General features: G+C 32.3%; 2 protein-coding genes across 2 annotated transcripts; one reads left to right on the top strand and one right to left on the bottom strand.

Annotated features, from left to right (window-relative positions):
* The first annotated feature begins 506 nt into the window (after nt 1–506).
* LOC108460229 (protein NETWORKED 1D-like) lies at nt 507–8,197 on the top strand. Its single transcript, XM_017759645.2, has 6 exons — nt 507–625; nt 863–1,069; nt 1,346–1,438; nt 1,557–1,848; nt 2,174–6,411; nt 6,723–8,197. Exons 4-6 carry the CDS (start codon nt 1,746–1,748, stop codon nt 7,920–7,922), a joined length of 5,541 nt encoding a protein of 1,846 aa, XP_017615134.1. The 5' UTR covers nt 507–625; nt 863–1,069; nt 1,346–1,438; nt 1,557–1,745; the 3' UTR covers nt 7,923–8,197.
* Nucleotides 8,198–8,338: 141 nt separating this feature from the next.
* On the bottom strand, nt 8,339–14,258 carry LOC108460230 (sulfate transporter 3.1-like). Its single transcript, XM_017759646.2, has 12 exons — nt 13,768–14,258; nt 13,475–13,682; nt 12,985–13,156; nt 12,601–12,666; nt 12,068–12,181; nt 11,035–11,151; nt 10,777–10,903; nt 9,421–9,707; nt 9,140–9,330; nt 8,954–9,039; nt 8,806–8,882; nt 8,339–8,721 (listed from the first exon to the last, which is right to left on the bottom strand). Exons 1-12 carry the CDS (start codon nt 14,108–14,110, stop codon nt 8,548–8,550), a joined length of 1,962 nt encoding a protein of 653 aa, XP_017615135.2. The 5' UTR covers nt 14,111–14,258; the 3' UTR covers nt 8,339–8,547.
* Nucleotides 14,259–22,758: the final 8,500 nt, after the last annotated feature.

The following is a 22,758-nucleotide window of genomic DNA, read 5'->3' as shown; positions in this document are numbered from 1 at the left end:
AAACAACAATTTGCCATGGTTAGTGGTAAGGGACTTTAATGAAATTTTGTACTTGATGGTTGAGCAGTTTGCTTGATACATTGGCAGTACCACTTAAAAAAAAATTTTCTTTTCTTCCCATATGGTATTTATTTTATATTTAGGAAAAATACTCGTCTATTTTTTTATGTCGCTTGATACATCGGCGGCACCACTTAAAAAATATTTTTTCCTTCAATAATGATTGGTAGATGAGTGTGTGGAGTGTAGGGTGGTGTGACCTGATACATTGATAGGGCGAATTCAGAAAATTTTGTTAAGAGTTAAAATTAAATTATAATTTTTTATCATAGTAAAAATATAATTTTATTATTTGAATAGTTTATATATTTATAATTTTTAAATAATAAAAATATTAAAATGTAATTTTACTTTTATTAATTTAAAATTTTAAAAAATCTAAATATAAAATTTTCCACTGGGAGAGGAACCCCTGCCAGGCCCTGATTCATGCAAAACATTAAGGAAGTCTAAAATTTAGTTAATAACTTAAAAATCATCGATTCCCAAAAAGAAGCCATCCAAGTCAAAACGAAGGGAAGCACGAGGAACAACATTTGCTTAAACCATAATTAACCTCTAAAGGGTTAAACTCGTCATTTAACTTCCTCCAACCCCTTTTCTTCCTTGCTTGCTGCTTGAATTTCCTCTTCTTCAAATTACTGCACCAAAATGCCATTATAGACACGATTAAATAAATGCCTAAAAAGATTTTTTTACTCTATTTTCTACTTTTATTTATTTATTACTTTACTGTTTATTAATGATTTTTGTCATTTGCATTTGCTCATCTCTTTTTTATTCTCTTTTCCTCTTTTAACAGCCTTCTGAAAAAGCAACCAAAAACAGCGGAATCAGAGCAACACATAAAGAAAGTAAAGCAGAGTTGCACTTGAGAACGATTTTCAGCAATGGGTTAGACTGACAAAAGAATACCCAAGCTGCTTCTACTCTTTTTTTTTTTTTGTTGTTCAATATCAACTTCTTATAATCAAAACCCAGAAACCATACTCTTTTTTTTTAGTTTATAGTAAGTTCTTCATTCTATTCTACATTTCCCCTTTTTTTTTTGTTGCTGAATTTAATGGTTCTATACATTTTAGTATATTTTTCTTTTAACTTTGTAAGTTTTTCAGGTAATTTAGTTGTTGAATATTTTTTTTTGAGTTCATAAAGTTCACTAATTTTGTGATTTACATACAATGCTGTCGACAGTGAATCTGCAATTTTCTTCAAAGCATTTTTGTTTGTTTGATAAGATTCTACCTTACGACGCATGTTCTTTAAATTGTGCTGTGTTCATTAGGTAACTTAAGGCAGTTCCGGAGACAACAGTTACCAGTTACTAGTTGCTTTGTTACATAAAGATTTGGACCGTTGGGTTATCTTGACCGACCAGGTTACTTTTTATGCCGTTTCTGCTTTGATCTTTTCATGTTCCCCATCATATGATCAAGTCGTGTGTTTTCCTTCATTGTCAAAGCTGAATTGGTTGTTTTTTTGTTTGTTGATATCAGGAATTAAGCACAAGGACTGAGAGATTTCAAGACTTCATGTCGTTTCTCAAAGTCTCAACGTTAAAAGTGGCTTGTTTTTAGTATTAAAAACTAGTTCCGGGCTGATACATCACCTCATATTCGTAATTAAGAACTGTAACCGGTAGTCTGTGTCGTTGTTGGGAAGTGGTGGGGTTGGGGACTGAAGTCATGGCAACTGTGATGCATTCAGATTCTAAAGGCATGTACTCATGGTGGTGGAACAGTCACATAAGCCCCAAAAATTCAAAATGGCTCCAGGAGAATCTCACAGGTACTTCATCATTGCTGCAAAAATTGGAAATTATTCCATGTCATTGACATTCTTACAGCTATTCAGTTGTTACAGGAAGCAATGATATGACCAACTGTGAACAGTTGAGTGAAAACAGTTACATTATTAGTTAGAATGCACATCGAACCTTGGTTTCGAAGCTCGATAATCAAACCAAGTTTGCAAGAGCTTCATTGATTAATGAAATCCAATGAGATTTTAGTTTCCTTTTGTATCATAATTTTGTGTGATTGCAGCTTTGAAATGTTTATTCCTTTTCCATAACCTGGGTTTTGATTCGTGAAAATATCTACTGCATCAACAGATATGGATACTAAAGTCAAGCAAATGATCAAGCTCATTGAAGAAGATGCTGATTCCTTTGCTAGGCGAGCAGAGATGTATTACAAGAAACGTCCAGAGTTAATGAAATTGGTAGAAGAGTTTTATCGAGCATACCGTGCAATGGCTGAAAGATATGATCATGCAACTGGGGTGCTCCGTCAGGCTCATCGGACCATGGCAGAAGCATTTCCAAACCAGGTTCCCCTGGTTTTTGGCGATGAATCACCGGGAGGTTCAGCTACAGAGGTTGGTCCCTGTTCACCTGAGATGCCACCACATTTACGTGCATTTTCAGAGCCCGATGAGCTGCAGAAGGATGCTGTGGGACTCTCTTCATATGCTATCAAGAGGAATGGAGAATTTTCAGAAGAATCTGAATCTGCAATGAGCAGGAAGGGTCATAAACAGTTCAATGATATGTTCGGTTCTGATGAAGCTACAAACCATGTCAAGTTCGCTGAAGGAAGAGCAAGAAAAAGCCTCAACTTTCACGATACAGAGGAGAAAGACCAAAGTCTGCAGAACAATGGGGTGCCTGATCTCAGTGTTCAAGTCCCGTCTGAGTCCGAACGAGTGAGTAAAGCTGAGATGGAAATTTTAAACTTGAAGGATGCTCTTGCCAAATTAGAAGCTGAAAAAGAAGCTGGCCTACTTGAGTACCGGCAGAGTTTGGAGAGATTGTCTAATCTAGAGCAAGAAGTCTCTCGCGCACAAGAAGATTCCCTGGGGCTTAATGAACGAGCAAGTCAAGCTGAAGCTGAAGTTCTGACTTTGAAGGATGCCCTCACCAAATTAGAGGCTGAAAGGGAAGCTAATCTTTTTCGATACCAGCAGTGCTTGGAGAAGATAAATAATCTTGAGAATAGTATATCTCATGCACAAAAGAATGCTGGAGAACTGAATGAGCGAGCTAGTAAAGCTGAAATTGAAGCCCAAGCTTTGAAGCAGGACCTCACCAAAGTAGAAGCTGAAAAGAAGGATGCTCTTGCTCAATACAAGCAGTGTTTAGAGACAATAAGCGACCTGGAACAAACATTATTGAATGCTGAAGAGAGTGCCAGAAGGATGACTGAACGAGCAGAGAAAGCAGAAACTGAACTTGAAACTCTAAAACTAGTAGTTGTTGAGCTGACCAAAGATAAGGAAGCAGCTGCTCTTCAGTACCAGCAGTGCTTAGAGACAATTTCTAGCCTGGCAAACAAACTTGATCGTGCCCAGGAGGAGGCACAAAGGCTTAACCGTGAGAAAGATGAAGGGGCTGCAAAGTTAAAAGGTGCTGAAGAAAGATGTAGTATGTTGGAGAGAACTAATCAGAATCTGCATACTGAATTTGAGTCTTTGGTGCAGAAGATGGGGGATCAAAGTCAAGAAATAACAGAGAAGCAGAAGGAAATGGGGAGACTTTGGACCTCCATACAAGAAGAACGTTTGAGATTCATGGAGGCTGAAACAGCATTTCACACTTTGCAGCGTTTGCACTCTCAATCTCGGGAAGAACTCAGATCTCTAGCCACTGAGCTTCAGAATAGGGCTCAAAATTTACAGGACAGTGAAACACGCAATCAGGGTTTAGAGGCTGAACTACAGAGGGTCAAGGATGAAAACAAAGGCCTGAATGAACTAAATTTAAGTTCAGCAATGTCCATTGAGAATTTGCAAGAGGAGATCTTAAGATTAAGGGAGACTATAGCCAAACTTGAAGCAGAAGTTGAGCTTAGACTGGACCAAAGAAATGCTCTTCAGCAAGAAATTTACTGTTTGAAAGAGGAGCTCAATGACTTTAACAAGAGACACCAGGATATGACAGGGCAGCTGAAATCAGTTGGCTTAACTCCAGAAAACTTTGCATCATCTGTGAAGGAATTGCAAGATGAGAACAGAAAGCTAAAAGATGTCTGTGAAAGAGACAAAGATGAAAAGCTGGCCCTACTCGAGAAGTTGAAAATCATGGAGAAAATTATTGAGAAAAATACCCTATTAGAGAATTCACTCTCAGATTTGAATCTTGAGCTAGAAGGTGTTCGGGGGAGAGTAAAGACATTGGAAGAATCCTGTAACTCTCTTTTAGGAGAGAAATCCACCCTTGCTGCAGAGAACAATATGCTTATTTCTCAGTTACAGGTTGCAACTGAGAATCTGGAGAAACTTTTAAAGAGGAATAACGTTCTGGAGAATTCCCTTTTTGATGCAAATTCCAAACTTGAAGGATTGAGGGTAAAATTAAGTAACTTAGAAAATTCATGTTTGTTGCTTGGTGATGAGAAGTCTGGCCTGATAACACAGACAGAAGGTTTGTTTGCTCAGTTGGATGTCAGTCAGAAAAGATTTGAAGATTTAGAAAAAAGATATCGCGGATTAGAAGAAAAGTATGTGAGTCTGGAGAAAGAGCGAGAATTAACATTTTGTGAAGTAGAAGAGCTACAAAAGTCACTAGAAGCTGAAAAGCAAGAACATGCTAGCTTTGCATGGTCCCAAGTGACTGCTTTGGAAGCTCAAATCCATTTTCTACAAGTGGAAAGTCTATGCAGGAAGAAAGAATATGAAGAGGAACTGGACAAGTCCGTGACTGCTCAGGTAGAAATTTTCATCTTGCAGAAATGCGCACAGGATCTGGAAGAAAAGAATTTGTCCTTGTCACTTGAGTGCAGGAAACTCTCGGAAGCCTCCATGTTATCAGAAAAACTTATCTCTGAATTGGAGCTTGGAAATTCCGAAAAGCAGATGGACATAAAATCTTTATTTGATCAAATTACCATATTAAGGACAGGGCTTTATGAGATGTTGAGGACTCTTGAGGTTGATGCTATACATGGTCATGATGATACGATCGAACAAGACCAATCAGTTCTTAGCTGCGTATTTGGAAGACTCCGAGAGAAGCAGCATTCAATTCTAAAGTCTCTGGACGAAAATCAACAATTTTTTATTGAGAATTCAGTTCTTATTGCAATTCTTGGGCAACTGAAACTAGAGGCAGAAGATCTTGCTAAAGAGAAGAATTCACTGCACCAGGAGTTGAAGGTTTGGTCTGAGAAATTTTCAGAGCTTCAGAGAAGAGCTGGAAAACTTGTGGATATGAATGAAGAACTGAAATCAAAAGTGATAGAGGGAGGCCAAAGAGAAGAAGTTTTGCAGACTGAAATAGGAAGTGTTCGTAGACAACTGTTAGTTTTGCAAAGGGAACATCAGAGCTCATTGGAGGACAACCGTAAGGTGGTAGATGAGAGAAAGTCTTTGATGAAGGAAGTTTTAGACTTGGGCAAGGAGAAACATAATCTAGAAGAGGAAAACGATGCTGTCTTTGCAGAAGCAATATCTCAAAGTAACATCACTCTTATTTTAAAGGATATTATTGTTGATAATTTTGAGGAAATAAAGCATCTCACTGACAATTTAGATAAACTCAAATGTGCCAATGATGATCTTCATGGAAAACTGAGGATAATGGAGAGGAAGTTTGAAGATATGCAAATGGAAAACTCACATCTCAAAGATTCAATGAGAAACTTGGAGAATGAACTGGTTTCAGTTAGATCTGTTGGTGATCGGTTAAATGATGAAGTTTCAAAGGGAAAGGATTTGTTGGGCCAGAAAGAGATTGTGCTTTTGGAAGCTGAACGAATGCTCAGTTCAAGTCAAGAGGAGAGAGCCCAATTGCATGAAGTTATAGAGGAGCTGAAGACTAAATATGAGGAGGTCAAGTTGATAGGTGAAGATCAAAAGAAGCAAATTCTGAAACTATCTGGAGAGTATGATCATCGAAGTAAGGAAACTGAAAGCATTCGTCAGGGTAATCAGAAACTCGAGGTTGAATTGTCCAGATTGAAAGAGGAACTTGAAGAAACGAAAAACAGGGAGGATAGTTTGAGTGTTGAGCTACAAAAGGGAAGAAGTGAGGTTGAACGATGGGAATGTCAGGCTGCTGCACTGATGGGTGAGTTACAGATGTCTGCAGTCCGTGCAGCATTGCTTGAAGAGACAACTCATGAGTTCAGCAAGGAATGCGAAGCCCTTGAAAGTAGAAGTATTTCCAAAGCTATGGAGGTAGAAGAGCTGGAAAAAAGTGCTAGAATCTTGGAACGTGAGAATGGAGAACTTAAAGCTCAGTTAGCAGCATATGTTCCAGCTGTTGTTTCTCTCATGGACAGTGTGACATCGTTGGGGAGTCGAACTCGCTTGTCTCCAAAATTTCCCACAGATCATAATGGCGAAGTAAAGGTAATGTCAATTTGTTTGCTTATGAGTGACTTAATGTCTGCCTTTTAAATTTCAATGAACCAAATCAATGTGGTCTTCATACTATTTGGTTGAATATAGAACTTCAGTTCTAACCCAACCACATTATCTTTGACCTGTATGAGCATCTAGTGATTTATTTTCACAAGCAATTGATATTGCTGCCTCCAACTTGCAAGTTTGCACCTGTATATATTTACTAGCCTGATAAGGGTCATATTTGCTGTTACAGTATGATGAATTTTATGTGCCCTTTCAACTTGTTTTCTTCATCTCTTTGTCTTGTTTTCCAGGATGCCGATCTGACAACTGAATTGCATGACGAAAACTGTCAACAAACAGGTAAAGATCAAATTGCATCGGTTCCAGATGGTTTTCCTGACTTGCAAGGTATCCATAGGAGAATTAAATCTATTGAAAAAGCAGTGCTGGAAATGCAAGAGCTTGCGTCGACGGAAAACTTAAATCTCAATTCCAAACTTGAGACTGCTATGAGACAGATTGAAGAATTAAGATTTAGAAGCAACTCACGTCGAGAACGAGTTAGAGCAAAGAGGCACATAAATGCTAGACAAGACGGGGGGAAACTTGGCCATGGACTCGGTAGCAATGTCAAAATTCAGAGACCAACACCTGAAATTTCTGAAGAGGACAATGAGATGATGACAAAAGACATTATGCTTGATCAGACATCTGAGTGTTCATCCTATGGGTTAAGCAGGAGAGAAACTGCAGATCTTGATAATCAGATGCTTGAGTTGTGGGAAACCACTGACCAAGATGTTAACATCGCCTTGAAAGTTGGCAGGGCTCAGAAGATGGTCACTGCTCCAACTGGCAACCAACGAATTGGTGCTGCAAAGGCACACAAGGGCAAAAGTCTTTCTACAGAATCTCTTGTGAAGGAGTTAGGTGTTGATAGAGAGAGCTCTAAGAGATTTACAGAGCCTTACCAAGAAGGAAGCAAGAGGAAGATTATAGAAAGACTTGATTCTGATGCACAAAAGTTGGCTAACCTTCAAATAACTGTGCAGGATCTGAAGAGGAAAGTGGATATAACCGAGGCAGGAAAAATGGTGATAGGAATAGAATATGGTACGGTAAAACAGCAGCTAGAAGAAGCTGAGGAAGCCATCATGCAGCTATTTGATGTCAATCGCAAACTGATGACACACGTTGAAGATCGTTCTCGGTCTCTAGATGGGAAACCTGCATTAGAATCTGATGAGAGTGGTTCCTTTAGGAGGCGGAGAGTATCAGAACAAGTTCGAAGAGGGTCTGAAAAAATAGTGCGGTTGCAATTGGAGGTGCAGAAAATACAGTTCATGTTACTGAAACTTGACGAAAAAGAAAGCAAAGGACGAACCAGGATCATGGAGCGCAAAACAAGAGTTGTATTGCGGGACTATCTTTATGGCGGGATAAGAAAGAACCACAAGAGGAAGAAAGCAACCTTTTGTGCATGTGCTAAACCCCCAACGAAAGGAGATTGAGCCAATTACTTATCAGCTGCACATAATCAGTGCAGTTCTCCGGTAATGAGACTTCAGTTGCGTTGTCCAAAAATCTGCCTTCCTAAGTTTTTGTTTCACATAATTATTTTCTTTTAGAGGTCATCTTCTTCTTTAGTTTAGACATCCTGCTGTATATTTCAGGCACCATCTAATCTAAAGAAGCCGTAACTTTGTAGCCTAAAACTTCCCTTCTCTGTACGTTTAACTTGGCATAAATATGGATTTCAATGGAAATTATTTTATTCTTAGGTAAATGATTGCTGTTTCCCATTGCTTTAATGATCTCTTGGCATAAATATCTGTTGTGTATTTCAGTTACTTGTAACATAGAAAAAAAAAAAAAAATTCCCCCCTGCATTTGTGGCTCTAGTTGAATACTTGTTTACACAGTAGCATTGTTGGAAACAGCATTGAATTGAAATGCACTCTTTTCTTTTTTTGGGTTAAAAATCCCATTGCCGAGATATATGTCATCGTACAATTTGCAGGTTGTTAGAACAAAGCATCTAAGCTTTTAATAATTCGGGTAATTTCCTACTGATTCAGCAATGCCTAAGCAGGCTATGCATACTGATTCTCAGTTGCATAACCATACTAGTTTAGCTTAAACATTGTTCCATGGCTGTGATTCCTCCGGTTTGCATGTATGAAGCTTGTAATTACAGGCTTCAACTGCTTCTCCTACCGTTAAATATATCCATTCTTGACCTATGTTTTCCAGGAACTTGGATTTGTTTAGTTTCTTCATCACTTCAGCTCCAGGGTTAGCCAATACAAGCTACAACAGCACAAATAACTCAAAATCAGAATATATTTTCTAGTTTTACAGAATTCAAAGTACTTGTAGGGTAAAAATAAAAACCTTGAGCTCCCTTCTTTCAGTAGTTTTCTTGAGCTCTTCAAGCATGCTAATCCCACTAGTGTCAATGTTACCAACAGCTGAGAAACAAGGTTTTGTAATTAATTTCCTTTTATTTTGTTAGACATAATATGCTGCATAAATCACTCACCAGTCATATCAAGTATAACATACTGTAAGCTAGTTTTCCCTGTTGCTTTCAACTTGTCTTCCTCTTCATCAATCCACCTCGATATCCTGATAAAGATCAGACATAAGTTCAATTTTTGATCGAATTTAGCTGTCTGATATTTTTTTTCTGGAATTGATTTTGGTGTTTAATGTGAAACGATAGTACCTTTCTCTTAAGTAACTTGAGTTGGCAAAGTAAATTGGAGCATCTATCTCAAGTATAAGAACACCATGAACATGGTTTGCATTTGGATATTGCTCAACGTTTCTATAGATGGTGGAATCTGGAATGTTCCCAAGAACAGAGGTCCTTGGCCTTGCAACAAACAGCAGCAATCTCACCACTGAAATTGCAACCTGCAAGTTCTCACACATTTCAATTCATTAGGAGAGGGTTAAATAATGAATGTTATTTCATCTGTGCTTGGTTGGTATATAAGATCATACCGCTATGACTAAGCCAACCTCGACACTGGCGAAAACAACACCAATATATGCACCTATACACACCAGGAAATCGAATTTATCGACGTTCCAAAGATGAATGGCAGCTTCGTAATCAATGAGGCCAAGCATTGCAGAAATTATGATTGCAGACAACACTACGATGGGAGTGTAATAGAACAATGGTGTTAGGAACAGCAACGTAAGCATAACTGCAATGGCCATGATAACGTTGGACATCGCTGTTTTGCATCCCGCATTGAAGTTAACAGCTGATCGTGAAAATGGTCCTGAAATATATATGTACAAACAACATCAAGTTATTTTCTATCACAGTAAGTAAATTGAATAAAATTGGTGAAATTCTATAAAAGGTCCCTATACTATACATATTTGGTGAATTTAGTCTTCAAATTCTTTTTTTGGGGGGTAAACTATCAAAATAGTCACTTTTATTTGCCTCATGTTACATTTTAGTCACTTATATTTAAAATGTTACGTTTTAGTTACTTACGTTATCATGCTGTAACATTTTAGTCACCGATCCGTTAATTGCCATTAACAGTGTAATGGTAAGCTGACGTGCCACATTAAATCATCATTTTAAACGAAAATTTTAGGTTAAATTCTACAGTTGATCCCAATATTTTTTTTTTTGAGCAATTTAATTTATTTCTTTTATGTTATTTTAATTTTCTTCTTCTTTTTTTTTTCCATTCTCTTCTGCTTCTCACTCTGTTTTATTCCCCTTCTTCATTTCTTTTAATGTAGTTTTTCTATATTTTCTCTTGGTTAAAATTAGTCCACAAGCACGCCTCACTCAAAAAAATTAAATTATTCAAAAAAATAAAAGCACAGGGGCTAGTTTTAACAAATGAAAAATATAAAAAAACTGCGTTAAAAGAAATGGATAAGGAAGAAAAACAGAGGACGAAGCAGAAGATAATGGAAAATAAGTAAAAAAAGTTAAAAAAATAAAAGAAATAAATTAAATTGCTCAAAACGGAAAAAATATAGGGACTAATTATATAAATTAACCTCAAATTTTTGTTTGAAATGGTGATTTAATGTGTCATGTCAACTTATCGTTACGCTGTTAATAACAATTAACAACTTATTGACTAAAATGTTATAATACGATAACGTAAATGATTAAAATATAACCTTAAGTAAACAAAAGTGAATATTTTGATTTTTTTTTATTAAGAAACTAAGACACTTGGATGAAATTAATGAAAAAAGTTAGGCCTTAATTAGTATTGAAAAATATGACTAAAAATAATCAAATTATAAAATAAAAATAAAAAAATGAGCTCTCATAACCTAGATAAATTAAAAAAAAAAAAAAAAAGACTTTACCGGTTGTGAGATAGCAAGAAAAACAAGAACCAACGATATTCATGGTCCCAATGGCTACCATTTCTTTGTTGCCATCAATATGGTAGTGCTTGAACATTGCGAAGCTTCTCCCCACTGCTATTCCTTCCTGTAACGTATTCATGGATTTCCATCATTATTTCGAGTTTAATTTAATTTAATTTATTTTTAAATAAAATTAAAGGGTTTTTAATAAAAATATATATGTATAACTCTTTTTAACACTGGATGAGAGCTTACGGCAAGAGCAATAATGCCAGTGATGATGCCAGTTTTCAGACACGTTGTGATATACGGCTTCGTAAATACCAAATCACCGAATGACAAAGGATTCAACCCCTTCTTCAGGTTTCCTATCTGCGATTGTCACAATCCTTCATGTTTCATCACCCATGACATAATAAATAAGCAAATCATGATATGACAATATATTGGGGCCTATCCAATCGGTAGGTAGCGGCATACTAAACAATTATTTGGGACCTATCCTAGCCTAGACAACTTACCTAAAAGGCCCAACATCAATGCACCATTGGATTTTCGTTTTAGTATGGCAACACAATCCACATAAAATTTTAAATTTTCTATGTTTAATTTTAATGAATTATCAATTTTCTAGAGTGGTCAAAAATACAAATTTTTAATTTAATTAAAATGTCAAATTAATTCAAATTGAATTATAATTTTTACAAGGGGTTAGAAGTAAAATTTTTCCATTTATTAAAAGAGCCAAATTTTCTATCTGCTCCTTGACTAGCTTATAGCTACCTACAAATGATTTATTTAATCTGATAAAGCTACTCATTCATTCATTCATTAATTATTAATTATTATTATTGATGTTGAAAGCTTAAGGAAAAAAAAAAGGTCATTACATTGAGACAGTGCTTAAAATGCCAACAAATAGTAGGGGGTTTGACAATGACTTAGGTGGGTTTTAAGTTCTTAGACATTAATTACTTCACAATTGGTTTTTTTTATTATAATTTTTAAGGTTTAAATTTGTTGTTTCTAATAATTTCGTATTCATAATTCAAATCTACGAAAATAGTGATATTCATAAATTGGGTTCAGACCGAGTTTAATATATATTATATATTATTATATATTAAGAAAATTAAAAAAATGAGTCAAGCCGAACTCCAGTTTTTTATATTGAAACTTGAACTCATCTTTTATTTTAAAGCACCTTAAATTCATTTTTCAAATCTATTTCGAGTCAACTCAAAGTAAAATCATTTTCATAAAATTTTATATAAAATAATGAGGTTACCACTTGAACACCGTGTTTCTCGGCATGAGTTAGATAAACGAGAAGACTTCCAAGGATGACTGATGTCAAAGGCGCCATTGCTGATATCCAAAAGAACTTGGGTCGTCTCTTGCTCTGTTTATATATTATCAATGCAATTAAATTATTGAAAAAAGTAACCTACTTTTTTCTTTTCTCAGAATATACATTACTTAAGAAAGGAGATTCCTTTGAACTGAAATTGTCCAATTTAAGTCTTTCCAGTTTGAAAAAAAATGACCCCATAATTAAATTACTCACATAAATGAGATGGGAGCAGGTTTAGAATTTAGAAACATAATCAAAACATAAACAACCCAATGAGGGAAACTTTTTGCTTCTTATTATATGTAAAAGAATAGCCGTTTTGTTGGAAAAGGTCATTCATTCCTTAATTATTTTATTAATTACCATTATTGCCCAGTTTTTTGTCATTGATTAATACTTTAATGAAGATTAGATCTAAATATCTAAAAAAAAAAAACATTAAATTAATGAGGGTAAGATCTACTTACGAAATATCTGGTGACGAGGAGAAAGAAAAGGAAACCAACACCCAGAACACCACTCTCCCATCTCCACTGTCAAATATTTACTGTCAGATTATATGAACCGAAGAAAACTATGCCATGCAATGAGCCATAAAATGCCAAAAATTCCAATGGGGGAGAAATGATGTAGACATGCACACACATGTATATGTAACTCTTTAATTTGTATTATAAATAGAAATACCCGTGAATAATAACAACAATGTAAGTACATCACATGTCACATTTTATAATTATAGAAATATTCAACGTACCTTTTACTATCAATCATCAAGTTTACTACCCTTCAATATTCTATGGGGTTTTCTTTAAACTGAAAAAAAAATGAAAGTGAAATAAGATGATGACCTGATGGATTTGGCTGAAAACAGAGCGAAAGACAGAGATAATGTCTGTAGAATGAGTGAAGTGATCAAGTCCTAGAATTCCTTTTAACTGTTGTAAGATTACTACAGTGGCTGCCCCTGCCATGAACCCTACTATCGTCGCATGTGAAAGAAAATCCACGATAAACCCTAGCCTGCATCAACGACATTAACAAATTAAAATAATGGTTTTATGTTAGGTTATGAATAACACATATCTAGCCAGACAGGAACGAAGGACAAGAATTCCAGCAGCGACAAGACAAAGTACAACATGTTCTGTCTTCTTTTTTTTTTTTTTTTTTTTAAACTCAAATCACTTCATCAAGCGTTATTTTCAATCGTTTTTAACGCACGGTGGTTGCTATCCTTTACAGAAGCTAAAATAGGAAAAAAAGAGGAACGGGACAAAGCCATCAATGAAATAGAGATATATATATGTATATAAATGCATTAATTAAATATTAAATTACCGTAAAAGGCCTAACGAAGCTTGTAAAATTCCTGCAAAGAAAGTTGCAGTGAAAGCAAGGTGGAGGAAAAGCGTGGGATTCTGAGCAGCATTCACTTCCTGCCCCAACATAGAAGCTGTTAGAAGTGAGGCAACAGCTACGGTCCCCACTGCCAAATCTCTGGAGCTCCCCATCATCGCATAAACCAGTGGTGGAATAAAGCTTGAATCTACCATTTCAACCAAAAGGAAAGTTAATCAGTACCCTTCAACAACAACAACAAAGTTAAATCTAAAACATATTGTAGCACTTACAAAGGCCGAGAATGGGAGGCAAGTTAGCAAGCTTGGCATAGCTTATACCCTGAGGGATAGCAAGGCTGGCGATGGTGATCCCAGCAACGAGATCAGATTTCAAGAACTGGAAGCTGTAACGAGGAGCCCATTCAAGAATGGGCAAGAAATATTGGAGGCCGAGTATGAATCTCCGGGATGGCGTTTTGTTCTTGAATTGACGAAGCGGGTCGTCGGGGAAAAACGTTTCCTTGAGAGTATTCTTGAATGACATGAAGAATGGTTGCGGCGGAGGGATCGCCACTCGATGAGTGGCGCATTGGCGATCACTGGAGGAAGGGTACACAAAATCACCGTTTCCCATTGAACTTAAGTTTTACGAGTGGATTTGGAGACAAAAATGCAGGGCCCAAATCGTGGTTTGTTGGTGATGGAGAAGAGATGAAAATTAAAAAAGTTGGTGAGAGTGAATGGGATGATGAAAAATGGCCTGGCTTTATAGAACGGGAAATGATGTTAAAGGACGTCCTTCACTTGGCTGAGTGGGTTAAGGGACCCGCCCCAATTTCTATAATTATCCACGAGTCAAATACGCCAAACTCAATTAAGTAGATTAAATTAAAATTATTATATTAACTGATAATTAAGGGTTTTAAGATTTTTAAGTTTTAAATGAAAAAAAGAAAAAGATTTGTATTTAGAAATAATCACTTCTTTAAAAAAACATTTTTTCTAGAATTATTTTAAATATATTTTTAGTTCATTTTATTGTAAAATTTATTATCTTTTATAGAAAATCATTTTTCGCTATTATAAACATTAGATAAAAATTTTCACTCACATGGATGAAAAGTAATTTAATTATGGATCAAATAAAATTACTATTTTAATAATTTACTGTAAATTTCTTAGTTAGAACCAACTTTTACTGGATCAAGTAATAATAAATTTAATATCTTTTAAATATTATAAGTGTGTAATATTATATAAAATCTTCACTATCATTTTCATATTAATTTTTATAAAATTATTACATGAAATTTTCGACCCACTACAAAATACCAAAAGTTGGCCGACCAGGAAAATAAATTTCCTTGGCCGCACGCCTCGTGCAGATTTTGTTGTATTAAGAGGGCTGGGGGGAAGTTCTCTTTTAATCAGTTAAAGGAGGCAAAATCCCGGAAAGTTCACGTTTATTTATGTTTATAAGGACTACTACTTCGTGTGGCTTACCATGCAACGTGTTACATTCTGATTCGATATACTAAGGATCAAGCCTTTGATCGACACGTTACCCGGGGCAGTTAATTGCCGGTGATTTCGTTTTATCCACAACTCCCGTATTTGAACAAGCGGAAAACCGACGGTTGGTCTTGTTTCAGGTTTATTTCTAACTACGTTTAGAATTTAATTAGTATTATTTTATGAAATATAATCTTTTTATTTTTAAATTTTAAAAAAATTGGGTTTAATATAATGTTTTTTTATTACATGAATATGATATAAGTATCCTTGTATTTTAAAATATTAAATAAATAAATTTAACGGTGTTAATAAATAAATTTAAATTTTAAATATAAAACATAAAAATTTAAATTAAATTTCAAATAAAGTATAAGACCTTTCAGCATATTTAGACCTTTTATAATTTATTTATTTATTTAAAAAATAAATTAAAATTAAAATTTATTGAATAATAATATTGCCAATGTCACTTATGAAGATGGTTATTTATTTTTATTGCTTCGCTGTATTCTTGGTGCGAAGTTAAATCACGTTTCACCAGTTCTGTACATTAATATTATCTTTTATACATTAATAAACTAGGCATAGATTCAAATCCTGTAATGTAATGTGCTAATTTTATAGTGCTAAATTTATCTTTAGCTCAAAAGTATAATGACAAATATTAATCAAAATAAAGTATAGTGGTAAAATTTAACTTTAACCTAAGATATAGTGGTAAATTTGCACATTAATTCATTATTTTTTATATAAAATATATAAAATTATAAAAGCACCCTCAAAATAATGTTTCTTAAGTTCCCTCAAAATAATAAAATTTAGTGTGCGAGGTACGAGTATTTTCTTTATTACTCAATTAAATCAATGCCTAGTTGACTCGAGACAATAAGCTTTGTAAAATTTTAACCTATACTTATTTGAAGTGCTTTACTAAGGTGGTGTTAATGGGTCAATGGGTAAAGTATTAATACTTTTGTTACAATGGTAAATATTTAAACACTGAAACACCATTTAAAATAAATAATTAACTTTACCATTGTAAATTTTAATTAAATATATTCATTACATAATTTTCACTCGAATTATAAGTGTATCATAAATTTAGTGTTAATCTATACTATTAATAAAACTTTGTCTAAGTTGATACAATGGGTTAACTGGGTACCAACTCGATTAGAAAATGACTAATATACCCTTTTATTAATTGATTACTATTATTATGTTGATGGGTTTTTTTATCTTTTCATAAATTTATATAGTTTTAAAATAAAAGAATTAAAATATTAACATGTTAAGGGATTGAACCCGAATTTAATAGATTTATAAATAAATTCTTTATTACCACACCATTAATAATTCTTGAATAAACTTTAAAAGAAAATTAATTTTTAGCGTAAAATATTTTCTCTTATCAAATTAATTGTTTATTATATCTTATTTATGCCTAAATGATACAAAGATAATATAATGAACAAAACAAAACATAGAGAAATTAAAATATAAAATAATTATTATGTATCTGACTTCTAAGTCGATTTAGGATCAGTTTAGTATTGTTTCTAAGAAGTATTTTGGGATAAGAATGATGCTTTTGAGCTTTTCAAAAGTACTTTTGAATAAAAAAAAATCTTTGAAAAGCATTTTTTTTACCCAAAAGATTTTGAGAAGCAATGCTAAACTAAGCTTTAGTAAGATGAAAATGTCTATTTCAAATTATTTTAGAGTAAATTGTATTAAATATTCTCAAGTTATAATCATAAATTTTAAGTTATTCTAATTTTATTCCTAAATTATCGAGGTTTAATCAATTAGGTTATTTGGCTACTAAAATTGTTAATTTAACTATTAAATGATACATTTGATCTTTTATGACACAATTTAAAATTAAGAAAATTGAATGTTGTAAAAATAAATGTTTTAAAAATATTAGTTTTAGGTTCTATTTTTAAAATCTTATATGACATAATTTGATGCGTCATTTAATAGTTAAATTGATGGCTTTAATAACAAAATGACCTGGTTGATATAATATCAATAGTTTATGAAGATAATTAGAATGATTTAAAGTTTAAGAACCGATTTAAAATGAGGTTCATAATTTAGGGATGTATTGTGTAATTAATTCATTATTTTATTACATCTTTAAAACAAACGGCATCATATTATACTCACTTATAGATTTTTTTGTTTACTTTATTGGCGTTGTACACAATGATCCTAAAATATTATAACTTAGAAAAATATATATTTTTGATATTTTTATATACGTTTTGTCCTTTATATTTGAAATTTGTGACTGCCCTCGACAATATCATGTTTTAATAGGGCAAAAGCTAAAAATAAGTCAATAAATTATTTTAAATGTTAAATAATAAATCACTTAAAATATATAAAATAAATTGATCTTCAACTTTACAAAAAATATATTTTAATTCTTTATTTAATTTTTCACCTCTTTTAGCATTTAAACTTGTATCATTTGTCAAATTACTCTAAGATGGATGTAAAAGTTTAACATTTGTTAACTTTGTTAATATGACATCCACATGGCAATTAATTAAGTTTTTAAAATTTAAAATATGAAAAATATTTTTATGTTTATTATACTTTTTAATGATCTTAATTTTTTAAAAATATTTTAAAATTAATTAATTATTTACATTGTAACAACCCGTTTTTAAGAATAACCGGAATAGTGGTTTCGGGGCCACCAAATCCGATGAGTAGGTTTGTAAATATTATATTTAATATTTACGAGTTAATTGTGATTTTAAAAATGTTTTTGATATTGTGATATTTGTTTTATAAGTAATTTATTAAGTTCAAGTGGTATGACCTTAAGGTCAAGTGGGTTTAGAAAATGAGGTATTGGGACCTCATTTCTATAAACCGAGTTGTAAATATTTATAAAAATATTTACGGAGTAGCAAAAAGATGGTCTTAAATTTTCGTTAAAAAATTTTATTGTTTCGATAATTAATTAAGCAAAAAGGACTAAATCGCGTAAAATGCAAAAATTGTATTCTAATTGTCTAAGTGTTTATTTTCCATGTTTTACTAAAGTAGAAGTCCCTGTTTATCAATTAAATCATTATTTTATGATAGTGGAGATTGGTGGTTTGGCATATATGAAATTATGTATTATTATAAATGACAAAAAGGTAAATGGAATATTAAAATATATTAAATAAAAATAAAACATAAAATGACCATGCAAATTTTATTTCTTGGCCGAATATGGAGGAGAAAAAGAAAGCCATTGAAGCTTCCTTAGTTTCGGCACTTGCATGAAGTGATTTAGGTATGTTTTGTGTTCGGTTTTTGATAATTTTTATGTTTTTTAGATCGTTGCTTCGTATTCTAGCTAGCCCATATCTCTGATTTCAAAACTGTTAAAGTATTTGAAATGTTGCCATTGTTGAATGCATGAGTATTTTGATATTTGATGATGGAAAATAAATTATTTTTGTTGGATATACATGTTTTGTAAAGTGAATTTTGGTAAAAATGTTAAATTTGGATTAAATTGTGAATTATTAAAATTATGTGGTTGAAAATGTGAATAAATGAAAATATGGGCTGTTATAAAGTTGTAGTAAATTTGGCTAGGCATGGGTTTGGCCAAAATTGAATGAATTTCATTTTTTGAGCTTAGGGACTAAATTGTAAAGAAGTTGAAATATCAGGGATAAAAATGTAATTTTATCATAAAGTAATTTATGGACTGTTTTAATATCAAGCTTAATTATGGTTAAAAATGGTTAATTTGCATGTTTTTTTGAGCTCAGGGACTAAATTGAATAAAGTGAAACTTTAGGGGTAAAATAGTAATTTTACCAAAATATGAAATTGAGTTAAAATGAATATAATATGAATTGTAATAGTTGAATTTGATTGATTAGATCAAGTTAAGCCTCGTACGAGTCTATATCGAAGGAAAAACGAAGTATCAGATTCGTCGATCTAATTTGTCGTTACCGCAAACGAGGTAAGTTCGTATGCAATAAGCATTGTTAAATTTATGTTTCTAATGCTTTAATATCGTATAAATTGTATATACGTGAATATTTTAATGTCTGACGACATATCGACTAAATGTGACACTTAGTGTGCGGGGCAATCAAATATGGCACTCAGTGTATGAAATATTGAGAATGACACTTAGTGTGCGAAGTATCGAATGATTCAAAGGAAAATTATAAATTGTGATTGAATGATTAAATCGAGCAAAGTGAACAGGTATATATGCTATATTATATAAATTGTTTATGAGACGACTTTATAATGGTGATATTCGGGCTTTGAGCCTAGCAAGCCATGTGCTGGTGAATTAAATCGGGCTTATGCCTAGCAGGCTTATTGCCGGTGTATAAAATCAGACTTTGAGTCTAGCAAGCTTTATGGCGGTGAATTATTATAAGTTTATACCTAAAAGATTTATTGCTAATATGGTAGTTGAATACGTTAAACGAGCTAAAACGATCAGGTACGTGATAATTGATTACCTATTTGAAAATAAGGTAAGTATATGTGCAAAGAATGTATTGTGATGTATGTGGAAATGAAATATTGTTACGTGCCAATGAAACATAAATGAATGAATAAGATGTGATTTGTAAAGTTGCATATATGGAATTTGTCAGATGCTATATGAATGAAAAGTGAATTTGATTATAAATGATCATACGAGATTCATATGAGAAAGATGTATAATTAAATGTGTTATTTCCCATAATGTGTTCATTTGGCTATATGAAAGTGTGAAAGGGTTGATGTATGAAAATTTAATTGAATAAGTTTGTGAAAGTTAAAGTTGGTTAAGTGAGTAAATATAATATTGAATGATGATAATTTGATATGAGAACATGTTATGAAATTTAGAAAGGTTGTGTGAGATAGCATATTATGTTTACGGCATTGTAATGAAAGTATTTATTATGTTAAGTTTATTAAGATACGAGCCTAAGCTTAAAAGCTTACTCTGTGTTTTCTTTTTCTTATGTTTATAGATTTTCGGAGATTTGCTCGGGTTGGAAGTCGATGGAGACGACATCACACTATATTGTTATCATTTCAATAAATAACATTTTGAGACTCGGTTATGTGGCATGTATAGGCTAGCTTTGGAATTAATTGTTTTGAATGAGTATGTATTTAAAGCCTTGCGAAAATGACTTGCTTATTATGCTTAAGTTTGGTTTTACATGTTCTTAATTAAAATGTTTAATGAGTTTGGTTTTGGTAGTCTTTTTAATAGTTAGCTCATTTTGGAAATATGAAATATGTTTTATGATTGTTTTGGTTGATTGTATTGGTATGGGTTCAAATGGTTAATGATGGTAATGATTAAGTATGTTTTAGGTTAGTTAATAGAATAGAAATATGAAGTTTAGGTATATTAATATAGATATGAATTAGATGCACGCTGGAGTGTTATTTGTGTTCAAGTGTTAAGTATGGCTTTTATTTTTAGGATGAATTGCGCACTTGTATATATATGCATCATTAGTATGTTCGGCCATGTTATAATGTATTTAAGTTTCATATGTGATTGCATAATAATTCATGTAATATGATTCAATTGGTTTTATTATGCACTTGTGCAAAAGTTATCAAATGATATGTTTGATATACGATTAATGAGATAGAAATTGACATATATTCGAAGTATGAAGTGTAATGATATATAATGGAATATGATTTTAATTATGAAAATGACATTAATATGATGGATATAAGGAAGTGAATATTGGAAGTATTAAATATGTGAACATGTCTTTGATATATACAAGTTTGGTTCGAATTTAGTAATTATGGAATATAATCAGTTGGGTTTTGATATATGTTCGTACAGAATTAGTTGGAATTTTTGAAATGTGCTTATTTGCGATATATGTTCAGTAAGGTATGATTATTTCTGAATTGGAATTATGACCCATGTATTCGAATTTATAATAAGTGAATTGTGGATATTTAAACTTTATAAGTTTTAAATGTTTATTAATTCTTGGTGTATGAAAGGTGAGGAATGAGTGTGCTGAACTGTGTATTATACAGTAATGCCTCATAACCCTAATCCAATAACGGATACGGGTTAGGAGTGTTACATACATGGCATTCACGTGGTGATCCACGTGTATACCATATCAACAAAGTTAACAAACGTTAATATTTTCATTCATTTTGAGGTGATTTAAAAAAAACACAAATTTAAGAGCTAAAAGAGGTAAAAAAAAATGGGATGCTAAAATAATTTTTTTTTAAATTAGAAGGCCAAATAAGTCATTATACCAAAAAAAAAACAAAAAAAACCTTTACTGGTGCCAATTATAATGGCATTTTATGGGTTAACATCGTATGTCACCATTTGTCATGTCAATAAAATGTAATCATTAATGTAATTAATGTTAATAAATGGACTTAATTGACTTTTTTTGTCAATAAGGGTTCAATTTAGTGAATTTTTTCAATGAAGGGTTAATTGCTTCTTCTTTTTTTTCTGACTGTTTTTACCCTTAAGCCTTTTTTTTTTAATTTATTTCTTCTAAACATCTTTCAAATTTTAAAATCAAATTATCTGCTAATTAGATATTAGCTTGGTTTGTTTTAATATTATTGTCAGTGCAGTAGAAAATACGTTTAAGCGTGCTGAAACTTGATTATCCACCTAATTTAGGGTTAGGAATGAGTTATGAATAGTTCTAGGAATTATATCAAAATAAAAAAAACAAATGATCTATATTTATACTATTATTTAAGTCTCAAATTGAGTTGGCCTCAAGAATTACCAAATGACCTAACTTATAAAACAAAAGTAATATATTAGAAGTAGACCTGATCATGGGTTAGACTACCCGCCTAAGCCTGAAGGCTCACTGGAAATTTGGAAGGGTTTGAGCAAAAATTTTAGATTCAAAAAATGAGATTGGGCAAACAAAAAAAAAAAAAACTAGGCTTATTTAAAAAATGGGTCAAGCTTGGGCTTGAACATTCAAGGCTCGTATCCGACCTTTTTTAAGTTTGTAATATTTTATATTATGTTATTTTTACATATTTTGTAATTTATAATACATAAAAATTAAATCTATAGTAGTATGTAAGCGTTAAAAATGTTAAGACACTATATATAAAAATTTTAATAAATTAAAAATAATATAAATATATTTTAATTTTTTTAAATGCCGGTGAACAAACCTAAAATGAGCTTGAGTTAACCATTTATAAATATAAGCGGATTTGGGTAAAATTTTAGGTTTATATTTTAGGTCGGACTATGCTTGGAAAAAAATAAAATGTATTAATATCATGCCTAAGTTCGATCAGAATTCGACTCAATTGTTCTCATGATCACCTTTAATTAGAAGGGTTATATATGTAATTTAATTAATTTAAAAAAAATTGCTATCCTAAGCTTTTGAATTTGGATACACAAGATTTTTAATTACACAATCTTTCCAATACAACCAAGGCCAAATCAACAATTATTTACATTTTTAAATTTATCGATAATTATTATTATTTTTAAAATCATTGTTTAAATATATATTTTATATTTTTAATTTTTAGTAATAAAAAAATCAAGTCTCACACTAATTTTGTGAAAAAAAATATACAAATGTATATAAAATTTAAAATTATTGATCATTGTAGATGGGTTGTCCTCGTGGTATTGCTCTGACATTCCATTGATTGAGGTAGTATAAGATTACTATGTTTAGTGGTTCCTTCTTTGGAGGTGTGTGTTTTCACTAAAAGCAGGTGGCTTGG

This window comes from Gossypium arboreum, chromosome 12 (genome assembly GCF_025698485.1).
Source record: "Gossypium arboreum isolate Shixiya-1 chromosome 12, ASM2569848v2, whole genome shotgun sequence".
NCBI classification, from domain to species: Eukaryota; Viridiplantae; Streptophyta; class Magnoliopsida; order Malvales; family Malvaceae; genus Gossypium; species Gossypium arboreum.
This window is presented reverse-complemented; position numbering and strand designations above follow the sequence as displayed.

Coding starts and splice junctions, on each gene's coding strand:
- LOC108460229 (XM_017759645.2), top strand. CDS start 1,746: ATGGCAACTGTGATGCATTCAGATTCTAAAGGCATGTACTCATGGTGG. Junction 1,849..2,173: donor GCTCCAGGAGAATCTCACAG/GTACTTCATCAT, acceptor CTGCATCAACAG/ATATGGATACTAAAGTCAAG. Junction 6,412..6,722: donor ATCATAATGGCGAAGTAAAG/GTAATGTCAATT, acceptor CTTGTTTTCCAG/GATGCCGATCTGACAACTGA.
- LOC108460230 (XM_017759646.2), bottom strand. CDS start 14,110: ATGGGAAACGGTGATTTTGTGTACCCTTCCTCCAGTGATCGCCAATGC. Junction 13,683..13,767: donor GCCTCCCATTCTCGGCCTTT/GTAAGTGCTACA, acceptor TTGAAATGGTAG/ATTCAAGCTTTATTCCACCA. Junction 8,722..8,805: donor CTGAAAGAAGGGAGCTCAAG/GTTTTTATTTTT, acceptor GTGCTGTTGTAG/CTTGTATTGGCTAACCCTGG.